Genomic DNA, 14,738 nt, shown 5'->3' with positions numbered 1-14,738 from the left:
GATATGCAGAGACCTGCGCACCTTCCCAGCACCTTGTGGAATTTTCCTTTGATGACGCTCAAAAAAATTTTGGATTTCAGAGTTGTTTGGATTTTGGAATTTCGAATAAGGGGTACTCAACCTGTTTATGATATTCCAATACATTGATGGAGAGTGGTCACAAGCATTCACACCAGATACTGAAATTCCATCTCTGGATTCAAAAGCTGCAATCCAGAGCCAAAGGAGATTGAAGAAACACTGTGCCAATTGGGAAATACAATTCCCTTTGCTGCTATAACTGAAGTTTAAAGGAACTTTACATCACACTTTTTTTAATTTAAACTATTGCAAGCTAAACAAAATGTTCTTGAAAAACATTGTCTACCATTTTGAACGTCTGAGCATTGCCAGCAAATGGCAGAAGGATTCAATCTCCTTTTAAACTGGATTCCACAACAACGCGTAATGACACTAAGGTTTTGTGAGGGCTTCAAACCAAATCTCAGGAGTGTATACAAATGGTGTACTACACTAATACACATACAAAGTAGAATCATGGAAAATACAAAATAGCTGTGCAGTATTGCTCAGTGTTACAACAAAATTCAATAGATGCACACATCAGTTTGCTACTTTGAATGCCATAGTATTCAAAACTTGTTTAAATGGGTAGATTTACACAAACAATATCTGAAAAAATCTTTTAATATTGGTACATCAAATTCAAAAAGTGGATGTTCATGCACCTACAATTTTAAAAGTAGGCCTTAAAACAGGCAATTTAAATTCTTAGCTGATTAATTTTAAAATTGCAGTTGTATTAAACATAAAACAATATAGATATGATCATTTATTTATAGTTCTTATACATGCTATCTACAGATATGCACAAAAGTATGAATGACAATCAATCTCATCATTGCCAACTGACCTGTTCGGCATCACACTGAAGGCCAGATAATTTCAATTTATTTATTACATATCAAATACTGCAGGAAGGTCCTGGCTTATGCTCCTCACATCCTCAATTCTGAAAGTCAGTCAAATAAGAAATAACTTGCTTTTAACTAGGACCGTTCAACACCTCAGGATGTGTCAATATATTCTGTAGCCAAGTAATTTTGAAGCACAGGAAAAGGTGCACACGCATTTGATTTGTAAACAACTAAGTTCTATAAGCAATGTGATAAACATCCAGGTAATTTCTCCGAAAATGGCTTGGAAATAAATATTGACATAGACATTCAGAGAACTCTATTTTTATCTGTACCATGCTACTGCCGCTCAAATGTGGGGGAAGAGGAAGTTCTCTCTGAATAACAACTCCCTTCACCTGAGAACATTGCTCAAGTCTCCAGGGGTGGAATGCAATTGCAGAAACTCTGAAAGATCCACATGTTTCTCATAAAATAAAAACTCTGTTCACTAATTCAGCCCTCACCCTTAGTCTAAAACTTTGGTTTTAGACTTTCTGGTCTAAGAAAATAATATCCTAGTATCTACCCTGTCAACCCTCTCAAAAGCTTCTAACTTCCTGCAGACAGAGGGATATTATGAAAAGTGGCACTCCCCTGCAGAAATCCATTGCATGCAACACCTCAGAAGTACGTCTAGCACACGTCTACCAACTTAAATTTAATTTACTGACTTGATAACATTAAATTGCAATCTCATTCACCATTATCTGAATTCACTGTATTATCCACACATTTTGATACGATATCCAACAACAAATTACGTTTTTCAGAAATGACACAGGCACATTCAAGTATATGGATCAGGAAGAAAGATACTAATGAATTTCTCATAGCTTTTGCCACTTAACCTCCTTTCTATCCATATTCACTCTTACATTAAGTTGGTTGGCAAACTTCTCATTGGAACCACAAAGTATTTTTGAAAAAATTATTTTACAGAATTTGCACATAATTAATGTAATATTCCAGTATTTCTCCCTATACTGCCTTATGGTAGCTGAGACAATCCTGATAATTAAGCTGCTCTTCAGCAAGAACCTGATTTTCAACTTTGGGAATGATAGTGCTACATCCATTAAGTTCTATGCTCTTCCATTACTTACAGATCTCCGAATGGCAGTGTGAAAAATGAAGAATTTTGCAATGACTCAAATCAAACCAAGACCACTTTTTTGGCATCTTATCAGTAATTAAAGGACATAGCTTCCTTCTATATTTTAATACCATAATATACTTCAGTGGTATACTGCCATTCTAAGATGTGAACATTTCTTATTTTTTCATCCATATCCCCAAACTAGGCTCTTTTTTTTCACTAATTGATTCTCAGCTGGAATGGCAGATTTCGGTTCTGGTAATAATCCTATTACTGAGCATGACAGAAATAATATCTTAGTATCTAGCCTGTCAAACCCTCCCAAAAGGGTTTGACAGAGTAGATAATGAGTTATTATTTCTGTCATGCTCAGTAATAGTGCCATTACCAGAACTGGAGCTATCATCATTCACATCGAACCTATTGCAATGGAAGTGAGAGTAGATGTGCAGACTGGACCAGCTCAGTTTGTCGAACACCCATCCAAATAAGGAACAGTCTTATACTTGACAAGACAGCATGATTTCTGATTATGGAACTGTGTTAAAAGGTATGAATTTGGGTAGGGAGGAATCTCAGAAATCAAAAAGACTGGGACAAGAAACATTTCTTAAATGTTAAATAGAAAATACATACTAAGAATTAGCAAATAATAGCCTAGAGGTCAACAAATATTGATAATACAGAAATAGCAAACAACTAAATAAACAAATTCATATGCTTTAAAATATCAGTTCCCTTCTCTGTGTAATGCAATTCTCAATAATACTGAAGTCTACAAGTCAAATACATTTTTGCTCCCCTTTAGCATGGCTGTACTTGAAAAAAAACCTGAATTATCCACCCCCTGGTTACTTGGGACAACTATAAAATATAATTTCATTATCATGAGAAGCTATCATTAAACAATCATTCACTTAGCTGGTTTAAAGATAATTTGTCAACACTGAAGAACCACACAGGACCCGAAACATCAACTGCACTCTTTCCCATAGATGCTGCCTGGCCTGCTGAGTTCCTCCAGGATTTTGTTTGTGTTACTTTAACAGCAATGCTATCCATCAAATTCCAAAATGAGGGGAAGAAAGGTAAATTTGACATTGCATTTTGTGGTGGAACAGACCTTTTAATCAGCTTGTGGAACCGAATGCACAACCAATTATAACCTCAAAACAATAGAATCATGTTGGTCGCTCATTCTTGCAACAGTTTCTAGAAAGAAAATGTGGTATATACTGTATTCTCTTTCAGTTAGTCACATTTTATTGTCAACTCTGATTTTCCCTTCCTTGCTGGCTCTTGATTCTATACGAAGATCCCAAAACACTGTTCCTTTCATTCAGAAATCCCAGGGAAGGAACACTCGGGTGAAGCAGAGGTGACAGGTGTTTGCTTAAGGCTTCATTCAACAGACTTGGTTTGGAACTGGATTTCAGAGATGGGTAATACTTGGAAATGCTTTGAGTTTTGATTGCATACAAACCTGATATGTTGAAGGACGGTTGAAGAGTACAGGACCCTAACTTAGAAGGCTGAACTTGGGTTGGGTCTCTTGAGTATCCAAGGGAGACAGTTGTAGGGCACTGCATGTATCGATAAGTAGGAGAATTACGCTGGCTGCCGGAGTTGTTGACTGCTGCTGCTCGCAGCATGGCCTGATGCTGACGGCGCTTCTCCTGTGCTCTGGTTTCTAAGTGAACAAAACACAAAAGCTACAGAGTTAGTGAATTGTAATTCGACATGCAACTTTCACATTAAAGAATTTAAGTTGGAATACTGTAGAAATTAAAGTTATGCCAAGTTCACTTTCAGACACACGATGTTCTTTTCAAGTCTCTCTACAGTTTAGTTAATATTTTACATTGATTTCATAAAATTACCAAGAAGATAATTACTTAATTGTTTTAACTGTCCAAAATAACTTGCTTGTTACATAACTTTGAACAACTTTTTTCATCTTAGTTTTTATGGAAAAAAATGAATAATTCTGAAAGGCAAAATAACTTTATTTCGGTTAATAGAATATATGGAAGATATTCATTCTTGTATAAATACAACACTCTACAAATACTGAATGATCAAATAGTGATTTTGTTATTAAATGCTTAATATAACATGAAAACAAAAATTAATCAAGCTTTCAAATGTTTCCAGATTTTAATACATTATAGGAGAGATTATATGATACAATCTTTCTGAAAAATTTTAAAAATTGTCTTCAAGTTTCTTTTCTGAAGCCAGTGTCGATAACAAGATTTCCACTGGATCCTCAACTTCCTACTGAAGACAATCTGGTAATAACATCTCCACATTGCTGACAAACAACACTGTTCTACTCTCTCTATAACCATGACTGTGTGGCTAGGCACAGCCCAAATGCCATCTATAAATTTGCTGATGACACATCCACTGTTGGCAGAATCTTAGATGGTGACGAGAGGGTGTACAGCAGATATACCAGCTAGTTGAGTAATGTTGCAGCAACAACCGTGCACTCAACGTCAGCAAGAACAAAGAGCTGATTCTGGATTTCAGATAGGGCGAGACGAGGGAACACAAACCAATCCTCAGGTGGAGATAGTGACTGATCTCAAGTTCCTGGGTGTCAACATCTCTGAAGACCTAACCTGGTCCCAACATGTTGGTGCAGCTATAAAGAAGGCAAGCAGCAGCTATATTTCATTTGGAGTTTGAGGAGATTTGGTATGTCCAAGATATCTTCCAGGAGTGGTGCCTCAAAAAAAGCAGCATCCATCATTAAGGACCCCCACCACACAGCACAGGCCCTCTTGTCACTGTTACCATTGGTACAGAAACCTGAAGGCATACACTCAGTGATTCAGGAACAGCTTCTTCACGTCTGCCATTCGATTTCCAAATGGACATTGAACCCATGATCGCTACCTAACCTTTTTTTATTTGTTTTTGAACTGCTTATTTAACTAGTTAACATACACACACAAATATGCACAGACATTTATATATTTATCGTGTATTGCATTATACTGCTGCCACCAAGTCAACAAATTTCATGATATGTGCTAGTGATATTAAACCTGATTCTGATTATTCTCAGTTCTCTGATGCATTGACTATACTACCAATAATCCCGTAATATTTTGGCATGGCATTACTTGTATATTAATTCAATGAAACCATAATGATTAAGCTTCAGTATTTCCAATTAACAGATTTTAAAAAATAAGTAATGATTAAATCAACAGTTCAAAGTTTAGTGCATCCAAGGACAATTTATTCTGCTAGCAATTCCAAAGTGGAATATGTTTAGTTAGACTGATCTCTGTTTATTTGTTTCACCTTGTACTACCCAAAATTAGTATTCACTGAATTTCTTATGGAAGCTATATAACTGCACAAGATTCTTTAAGAGATGGTACACAAACAAGGAATAAAATGTTGTCACTTATTTCTAATTATCAGATACTGTACTGATCAATCAAGTTCTATTCAAAAATCTATATTAAAAAAGGATTTTAAAAAACTCTCATTCCTTCACACTTCTGGAAACTGTGACCTGAATCAAGAACCAGGAGTCATTTTTAACTCAATCATAATGACCATATAGATTAGATTAGATTCAACTTTACTGTCATTGTGCCGAGTACAGATACAAAGCCAATGAAATGCAATTAGCGTCTAACCAGAAGTGCAAAAGAATAGTATTATTTACAAAATAACTGCAAATAAAAAGCAAGTGCTACAGCATACAAATATAAAAGTACTGAGACAGTACAATATGGGTGCAATACTGCTTAGGGCTGTGATGTGAGGTTCAGCAGGGTCACAGCCTCAGGGAAGAAGCTCTTCCTGAGCCTGCTGGTGCAGCAGCGGAGGCTCCTGTAGCGCCCACCAGATGGGAGAAGAGTAAAAAGTCCATGATTAGGGTGAGATGCATCCTTAATAATACTTTTCGCCCTGCCCAGGCAGCGTTGATGGTAGATGTTCTCAGTGGTGGGCAATTAGGTGCCGATAATCCGCTGGGCAGTTTTCACCACACGCTGGAGTGCTTTGCAGACTGATACAGGACAATTACCATACTACACTGAGATGCAGTTGGTGAGTATTCTCTCAACGGTACAGCGGTAAAAGTCCTTCAGTATCCTGGGACAGAGGTGAGCTTTCTTGATGCTCTGCAGGAAATAAAGGTCCAGTTGCGCCTTTTTGATCAGGATGGAAGAGTTCAGGGACCAGGTGAGATCATCGGAAATGTGGACACCAAGGAATTTGAAGCATGATATCCGCTCCACTACAGCTCCGTTGATGCAGGTGGTGACGCGAGTGTGGCTTCTAGCATGCCTGAAGTCCACAATGATCTCCTTGGTCTTCTGGGTGTTAAGGGCCAGGTTGTTGTCGGCACACCACGTGGCCAGGTGCTGGACCTCGTCCCTGTAGGCCGTCTCATCATCCCCTCTGATCAGGCCAACCACCATGGTATCGCCTGTGAACTTGATTATGGAGTTAGAACTGTGTACAGGAACAGAGTCATAGGTGAAATGGGAGTACAGAAGAGGGCTCAGCACACAGCCTTGAGGCATGCCGGTATTCAGGGTGAGAATGGAGGAGGAGAGGTTGTCTAACTTAACAGATTGAGGTCTGTTAGTCAGAAAGTCCAAGGTCCAATTGCAGAGGGATGAGCTGATACCAAGCTGGCGAAGTTTGGTGATCAGCTTGGAGGGGATCACAGTATTAAATGCCGAACTAAAGTCAATGAACAGCATTCTGATGTAAGAGTTGGGGCTGTCCAGGTGGGTCAGGGCAGAATGAAGTACTGTGGAGATGGCGTCTTCTGTAGACCTGTTGGTGCGACAGGCAAATTGATGGAGGTCCAGGGTAGTGGGCAGACAAGATTTCAGATGTGATACTACCAGTCTCTCAAAGCACTTTGTAACAATGGGGGTGAGTGCAACTGGGCGGAAGTCATTCAGGCCCATGGCAGTGGAATGCTTCGGCACTGGCATGATAGTGGCAATCTTGAAGCTTGTGGGGACAACTGTCTGGGCCAGGGACAGATTAAAGATCTCAATGAAGACCCTGACCAACTGCCCTGCACAGACTCTGAGCACACGGCCAGGTATTCCATCTGGATGAGCTGCCTTCCCTATATTCACCCTGCTCAGGGTGGCGCAAACATCAGAGATGAAAAGTGAGAGAGGCAGTTCACCAGGTGGGAGATCTGCTATGAGGGTGACCTCCTTGTTCCCTCGGTCAAAGCGAGTGTATAATTGAGCTCATCAGGGAGGGAAGCAGAGCTTGAAGGGGACACAGTACTAGTTGGTTTGAAGTCTGTAATAATCTGTACGCCATGCCATATGTGCCGGGGGTCCGAGGAGTTGAAATGCTCCTCAATCCTCTGTTTATATCTGTGTTTAGCCTGAGAGATTCCCCTCCTCAGGTTGGCCCTGGCTGAGCTGTAAGCCTCCCGGTCTCCAGACCTGAAGGGTGAATCTCTGGCTTTGAGCAGGAAGTGAACCTCTCTGTTCATCTATGGTTTCTGATTGGGGAAAACTTTTATTTGTTTTTGTGACGGCACTCTAGCTACACACTTGTTGATGTGCTCAAGGACAGAGTTGGTATACAAGTCAATATTAATCTGAGAGTCTGTGACAGCAAATGGGCAGAATCATGGGCAGCAAACGCGCTCCAGTCTGTGTGCTGGAATTGGTGTTGAAGAACAGAGTCAGCACCCTCCAGCCAGATCTTAATAGCCTTCATTGTGGGTTTCACACATTTAATGACCGGGCTATACTTGGGGAGCAGAAACAATGAAAGATGGTCGGACTGTCCCAGATATTCTTAGAAGGTTTGTGATGTTGCCCATGAGATAACAGGAAATATAACTGGCCCATTGTAAGACTTCGGATGAATACTAAAAACTCAAACCCAGCATTATTTTGGAAAGGGCTATTTCAAAAATTATTTTAATGGAAGATAAACAGCCTTAGGCTGGGGCCATGGTCAAACATGTTCTCCAATGTTTTAACATTATATTAATTAACATATCAAAATTTAAACATGGATCTCATTAGGGTGAAACACAAAGTTTATTATTTTCCCTTGATTGGACACTGCTTGGGACCTATTTAAAGTCCAAAGATTGCAGGGTTTAATTTCTCTCAGTTTTCCCATATTTTACACAATTCTTCATATGCTCCCTCATATGTTTGCAGATAGTGTATCAACTTGAATTGCACATAACATTCCAAATGTGGGCTGACAGATGCCCTACAATGTCAGTGTTTCTTGCTTGCATCCTGCTTTGACTATATACAGGTTTTCCCCGCCATCCGAAGGTAGAGCGTTCCTATGAAATGGTTCGTAAGCCAGAATGTCATAAAGTGAAGAAGCAATTACCATTTATTTATATGGGCAAAATTTGAGAGCGTTCGCAGACCCAAAAAATAACCTACCAAATCATGCCAAATAACACATAAAACCTAAAATAACAGTAACATATAGTAAAAGCAGGAATGATATGATAAATACACAGCCTATATAAAGTAGAAATACTTTTCTACAATCATTGCTAAACTGTCCACTGTGGCAAAAATCTTACGCAAGTGTTCTCGGCAGAAACACTCTCTCCAGTAACCTTTAAGCTATGAAGCTGCCAAATCATACCAAGTAACACATAAAAATACATAGCCTATATAAAGTAGAAATAATGTATGTACAGTGTAGTATCACTTACCAGAATTAGGAAGACAGCACCGAGCACACTGATGATGGTGTGTAAGGCTGAGTCGTCGGAGGCTGAGGTGGTGCAGTGGACCCTAACCTCCAGGCCGCAGACCGATACCTATCCGCGAAGCATGCAGGGATGCAGCAGTAGACGGGACGCATCCAGCACATGTTTAAGAAAAAAGCCGAAATAAACAAGCTAATTAATTACGTGCCGGGCGGCACCTAATTAATTAGTTTGTTTATTTCGGCTTTTTTCTTAAGGATGTGCTGGGTGCGTCCCAGCTACCGCAGCACCGCTGCATTCTTCGCAGCCCAGTATCGGTTCGCGATCCGGGTGTTGGGGTGGTGGGACACTGGGGTGTCATCTCATCGATCAGGGCAGGCAGGTCATCTTCTTCTATGTTTGCCTGCCTCGATGTCGAAGGTCAAGGTTCATCGTCTGCTGTGGCTGATGTGGAAGGCTTGAAAAACGACAGTATGCTTGACTGCTTAGCCTCACATATTATTCTATCATACAGTTCTTTGTAAGCACTCAAACCATCCAGCAAATATGCCCTAAACCTACGTACCCTTTCAAAATTAAAGTTGTACTTTTCTGCAATCATTGCAGTGAAAATCTCACTCAGTTGCTTACGTTCAGTTCCTGGACAACTTCACTTTCAGTCCGTTTGCTACTGCATCTGGTTTCGATTGTTATACTTTCCTCTTCCAATTGCATCAGCTCTTCATCTATCAGTTCTTGGTCATGGGATACCAAAACCTCTTCAACATTATCTTCGGCAACTTCCACAAGCCAAACTCACTTTGTCCTTACTTCGTTCACCACAATTGAAATGCTTAATTATGTCTAGTTTTATGCTAAGTGTAACACCGTTATGAGTTCTTTTAGGCTTTTCCAATACCTTAGAACTCATCTTGCTAACAGATGCTCAAAATAAATCGATATAATGCACAGATGCTCACAGGCACGTGTTTAAGCAATGCCGGCTAGAATGCAGTTCCGGGGGAGGAGCTTTGCTGCTCGGGACGCGCGCTGCCTTTTTTCGTAACAGTGAGAACACCATGAAGGGTTCCGGCCCGAAACGTTGACTGATCGTTTCCACTGATGCTGCCCAACCTGCTGAGTTCCTCCAGCGTGTTGTGAGTGTTGCTTCTGTTAGCGAAAACAGGCAATTAATGTAGGTCTTTCGTAACAGCGAGGTTTCGTAAAGCGAATGTTCAAAAAGCGGGGAACACCTGTATTGACATTTCTGCCTAAACTCTTGTATACAAGTCGTGTTGCATCAATGACCCTCAGATATAACAATAACCAACATTAATCAAATCTAAATGTAGTTCATATTTGAAATAGTCAGAGTGGATACCAAACTACAGAAGAAGAAATTAAGAGGGTGATCACTAGCTTGTTAAAAAGATAAATCCAGTAAATTTAAAACATGCAGTTTTAAAGTATCAGAAGATACAGAAATGGAGTTTGATGTAATCAGGCAAACATAGCCAATGTAGCATCAAAATACTACAGATGCTGTGAACCCAAAATAAAAATAAACAATTCTGAAAATACTTGGATCAACCAGCATTTGTGGAGTTAGAAAAAGAAGTACTATTTCAAGTCATGTCTTATCAGAAGTTCACTGCATTAGAACATTAACTGAACTTCTTTCTTCATGAGTGATGCTTGACTTCAATAATTCTAACATTCTTTGTATTCACCCGATGGGTCAGATAAAGACATGATGTGGGGAAGAGAGCTGGAAGTACTGAAGTGCATGTGAACTGCACTAAAAAACTACAATAGTAGAATTAAAGAGATTGTGAAGAGTTACAAGGGTAGAATAGTAGAAGATGAATTATATAAGTATAGGGCAACCCAGAGAAGAGTATAGGAGGGAAATGAGGAACATTTGATGGCTCTGGGCCTCTACTCAGGGGAATTCAGAACAATGAGGGATGACCTCATTGAAACCGATCGTATGTTAAAACGCATCGATAGAGTGGATGTTTCCCATGGTGGGGGAGGACAGAACCTCAAAATAGAAGGGTGCCCTTTTAGAACAGAGACGAGGGTATATATATATATATAAAAAAGGTGAGGTAGTGTCCAAGGGTCCAATGTCCATTTAGGAATCGAATGGCAGAGGGAAAGAGGATATTCCTGGATCACTGAGTGTGTGCCTTCAGGCTTCTGTACTTCCTTCCCAATGGTTACAGTGAGAAAAGGGTATGCCCTGGATGCTGGAGGTCCTTAATAATGAATGCTGCCTTTTTGAGACACCGCTCCTTGAAGATGTCCTGGATACTTTGTAGGCTAGTATCCAAGATGGAGCTGACTAAGTTTATAACCCTCAGCAGCTTCTTTTGGTCCTGTGCAATAGCGGCCCCCGCCCCCCCATACTAGACAGTGATGCAGCCTGTCAGAATGCTCTCTCATAGTACAACTATAGAAGCTTTTGAGTGTATTTGTTGACATGCCAAATTTCTTCAAACTCCTAATGAAGTATAGATGCTGTCTTGCTTTCTTTTTAACTACATCCACATGTTGGGACCAGGTTAGATCGTCAGAGATCTTGACACCCAGGACTTGAAGCTGCTCCCTCTCTCCACTTCTGATTCCTCTGTGAGGATTGGTATGTGTTCCTTCGTCTTACCCTTCCTGAAGTCCACAATCAGCTCTTTCGTCCTACTGACGTTGAGTGCCAGGTTGTTGCTGCGGCACCACTCCACTAGTTGGCAAATCTCACTCCTGTACGCCCTCTCGTCACCACCTGAGATTCTACCAACAATGATTGTATCACCAGCAAATTTATAGATGGTATTTGAGCTATGCCTAGCCACACAGTCATGGGTATATAGAAAGTAGAGCAGTGGGCTAAGCACACACCCTTGAGGTGCACCAGTGTTGATCATCAGCAAGGAGGAGATGTTATCACCAATCCACACAGATTGTGGTCCTCTAGTTAGGAAGTTGAGGATCCAATTGCAGAGGGAGGTACAGAGGCCCAGGTTCTGCAACTTCTCAATCAGGATTGTGGGAATGATTGTATTAAATGCAAAGCAATAGTCGATGAACAGCATCCTGATACAGGTGTTTGTGTTGTCCATGCGGTCTAAAGCCGTCTGGAGAGCCATTGAGATTGCGTCTGCAGTTGACCTATTGCAGCAATAGGCAAACTGCAATGGGTCCAGGTCCTTGCTGAGGCAAGAGTTCAGTCTAGTCATGACCAACTTCTCAAAGCATTTCATCACTGTAGATTTGAGTGCTCACGTTATTCTTCTTGGGCACTGGTATAATTGTTGACTTTTTGAAGCCAGTAGGAACTTCCGCCCATAGCAATGCGAGGTTGAAAATATCCTTGAATACTCCTGCCAATTGGTTGGCACAGGTTTTCAGAGTCTTACCAGGTACTCCATCTGGACCTTCCACCTTGCGAGGGTTCACTCTCTTTAAAGACAGACTAACATTGGCCTCTGAGACAGAGATCACAGGGTCATGAGCTGCAGCAGGGATCTTCATAGCTGTAGTTGTATTCTCCCTTTCAAAGCGGGCATAGAAGGCGTTGAGTTTACCTGGTAGTGAAGCATTTCAGCCATTCATGCTATTGGGTTTTGCTTTGTTGGAAGTAATGTCTTGCAAGCCCTGCTGGAGATGTTGTGCATCCGATGTCACCTCCAACCTCATTAGAGATTGTCCCTTCCACTTGAAATAGCCCTCCGCTGATCATACCTGGTTTTCTGGTACAGGCCTGGATCGCCAGACTTGAATGCTACAGATGTAGCATTCATTAGACGTCGTATCTCCTGGTTCCTCCATGGCTTCTGGTTTGGGAACGCGCAGTAAGTCTTTGTAGGCACACACTCATCCACAAAGGTTTTAATGAAGTTGGTAACAACTGCAGCATGCCCATCCAGATTCAAAGATTAATCCCTGAATACAGTCCAGTCCACCAACTCAAAGCAGTCCTGTAGGCGCTCCTGTGCTTCTCTTGTCCATACCACCTTGGTCCTCACTACTGGTGCTGCAGTCTTCAGTCTCTGCCTATACTCAGGGAGTAGAAGTACAGCCAGGTAATCAGACTTCCCGAAGTGATGGTGTGGAATAGCATGGTAGGCATTCTTGATGGTGGTGTAACAATGGTCCAGTGTGTTGCTTCCTCTGGTACTGCAAGTGATCTGTTGATGGTAATTGCTTAGTGATTTTTTTCAGACTGGCCTGGTTAAAATCTCCCAAAACAATGGTGAAAGCATTAGAATGCACTGTTTCGAGCATGTTGCTCCCATCGCTCAGATCATGTAAAGTCTGATTGTCATTGGCCTGAGTGGAATGTATACTGCTACCAAAATGACCCCAGAGAACTCCCATGGTAGGTAAAAAGGACGGCACTTTACTGCTAGATATTCCAGGTCTGGTGAGCAAAATTGGGACAGCACTGATATATTTGTGCATCAAGAAGAGTTGATCATGAGGCATACTCCTCCACCAGGGGGTCAGATAGGCGATTCTGTGGACGCAGTCCAGAGACCCAGATGGTAGTTTGCCTCCCTGGTGCCAGGGTCCGGGATATTTCTGATCGCGTCCAAAATATCCTGAAGTCAGAGGGTGAGGAGCCAGAGGTCGTGGTACATATAGGTACCAATGACATAGGTAGGAAAAGGGAAAAGGTCCTTTCGGGAGTTAGGAAGTGAGTTGAGAAAAAGGACCACAAAGGTAATAATCTTGGGATTACTGCCTGTGCTACGCGACAGTGAGAGTAGGAATGCAATGAGGTGGAGGATAAATGCGTGGCTGAGGGATTGGAGCAGAGGGCAGGGATTCAAGTTTTTGGATCATTAGGACCTCTTTTGGCGCAGGTGTGACCTGTACAAAAAGGACAGGTTACACTTGAATCCTAGGGGGACCAATATCCTGGCAGGGAGATTTGCGAGGGCTACTGAGGTGACTTTAAACTAGAATGGTTGGGGGGTGGGAATCAAATTAAAGAGACTAGGAGAGAGGAGGTTAGTTCACAACAGGGGGATGGGAACAAGTGCAGAGAGACAGAGGGGTGTAAAATGAGGATAGAGGCAAAAAGTAGTAAAGTGAAAAGTAAAAGTGGCAGGCCGGCAATTCCAGGGCAAAAATCAAAAAGGGCCACTTTTCAACGTAATTGTATAAGGGCTAAGAGTGTTGTAAAAGCAAGCCCGAAGGCTTTGTGTGTCAATGCAAGGAGCATTTGTAACAAGGTGGATGAATTAAATGTGCAGATTGTTATTAATGAATATGACATAGTTGGGATCACAGAGACATGGCTCCAGGGTGACCAAGGATGGGAGCTCAACATTCAGGAATATTCAATATTCAGGAGGGATAGACATGAAAGAAAAGGAGGTGGGGTAGCATTGCTGGTTAGAAAGTAGATTAACGCAATAGAAAGGAAGGACATTAGCCGGGAGGATGTGGAATCGATATGGGTGGAGCTGCATAACACTAAGGGGCAGAAAACGCTGGTGGGAGTTGTGTACAGGCCACCTAACAGTAGTAGTGAGGTTGGGGATGGCATTAAACAGGAAATTAGAAATGCGTGCAATAAAGGAACAGCAGTTATAATGGGTGACTTCAATCTATATATAGATTGGGTGAACCAAATTGGTAAGGGTGCTGAGGAAGAGGATTTCTTGGAATGTATGCGGGATGGTTTTTTGAACCAACATGTCGAGGAACCAACTAGAGAGCAGGCTATTCTAGACTGGGTATTGAGCAATGAGGAAGGGTTAATTAGCAATCTTGTCGTGAGAGGCCCTTTGGGTAAGAGTGCCCATAATATGGTGGAATTCTTTATTAAGATGGAGAGTGACATTGTTAATTCAGAAACAAAGGTTCTGAACTTAAAGAAGGGTAACTTCGAAGGTATGAGACGTGAATTAGCTAAGATAGACTGGCAAATGATACTTAAAGGGTTGACGGTGGATATGCAATGGCAAGCATTTAAAGAAAACATGGATGA

General features: G+C 41.2%; 1 protein-coding gene across 5 annotated transcripts in view; it reads right to left on the bottom strand.

Moving 5' to 3' along the window:
* Positions 1–14,738, bottom strand: part of agbl5 (AGBL carboxypeptidase 5) — a 157,649-nt gene that overhangs the window by 62,204 nt on the left and 80,707 nt on the right. For all 5 annotated transcript variants that reach the window (XM_063036370.1, XM_063036377.1, XM_063036382.1 and 2 more), the window contains one exon: positions 3,539–3,745. In XM_063036370.1, coding sequence (XP_062892440.1) covers positions 3,539–3,745 — 207 coding nt within the window. The remainder of the gene's footprint in view (positions 1–3,538; positions 3,746–14,738) is intronic.

Source organism: Mobula hypostoma, chromosome 2 (genome assembly GCF_963921235.1).
Source record: "Mobula hypostoma chromosome 2, sMobHyp1.1, whole genome shotgun sequence".
NCBI classification, from domain to species: domain Eukaryota; kingdom Metazoa; phylum Chordata; class Chondrichthyes; order Myliobatiformes; family Myliobatidae; genus Mobula; species Mobula hypostoma.
The sequence above is the reverse complement of the archived record's forward strand: the minus strand, read 5'-3'. Positions and strand labels throughout refer to the sequence as shown.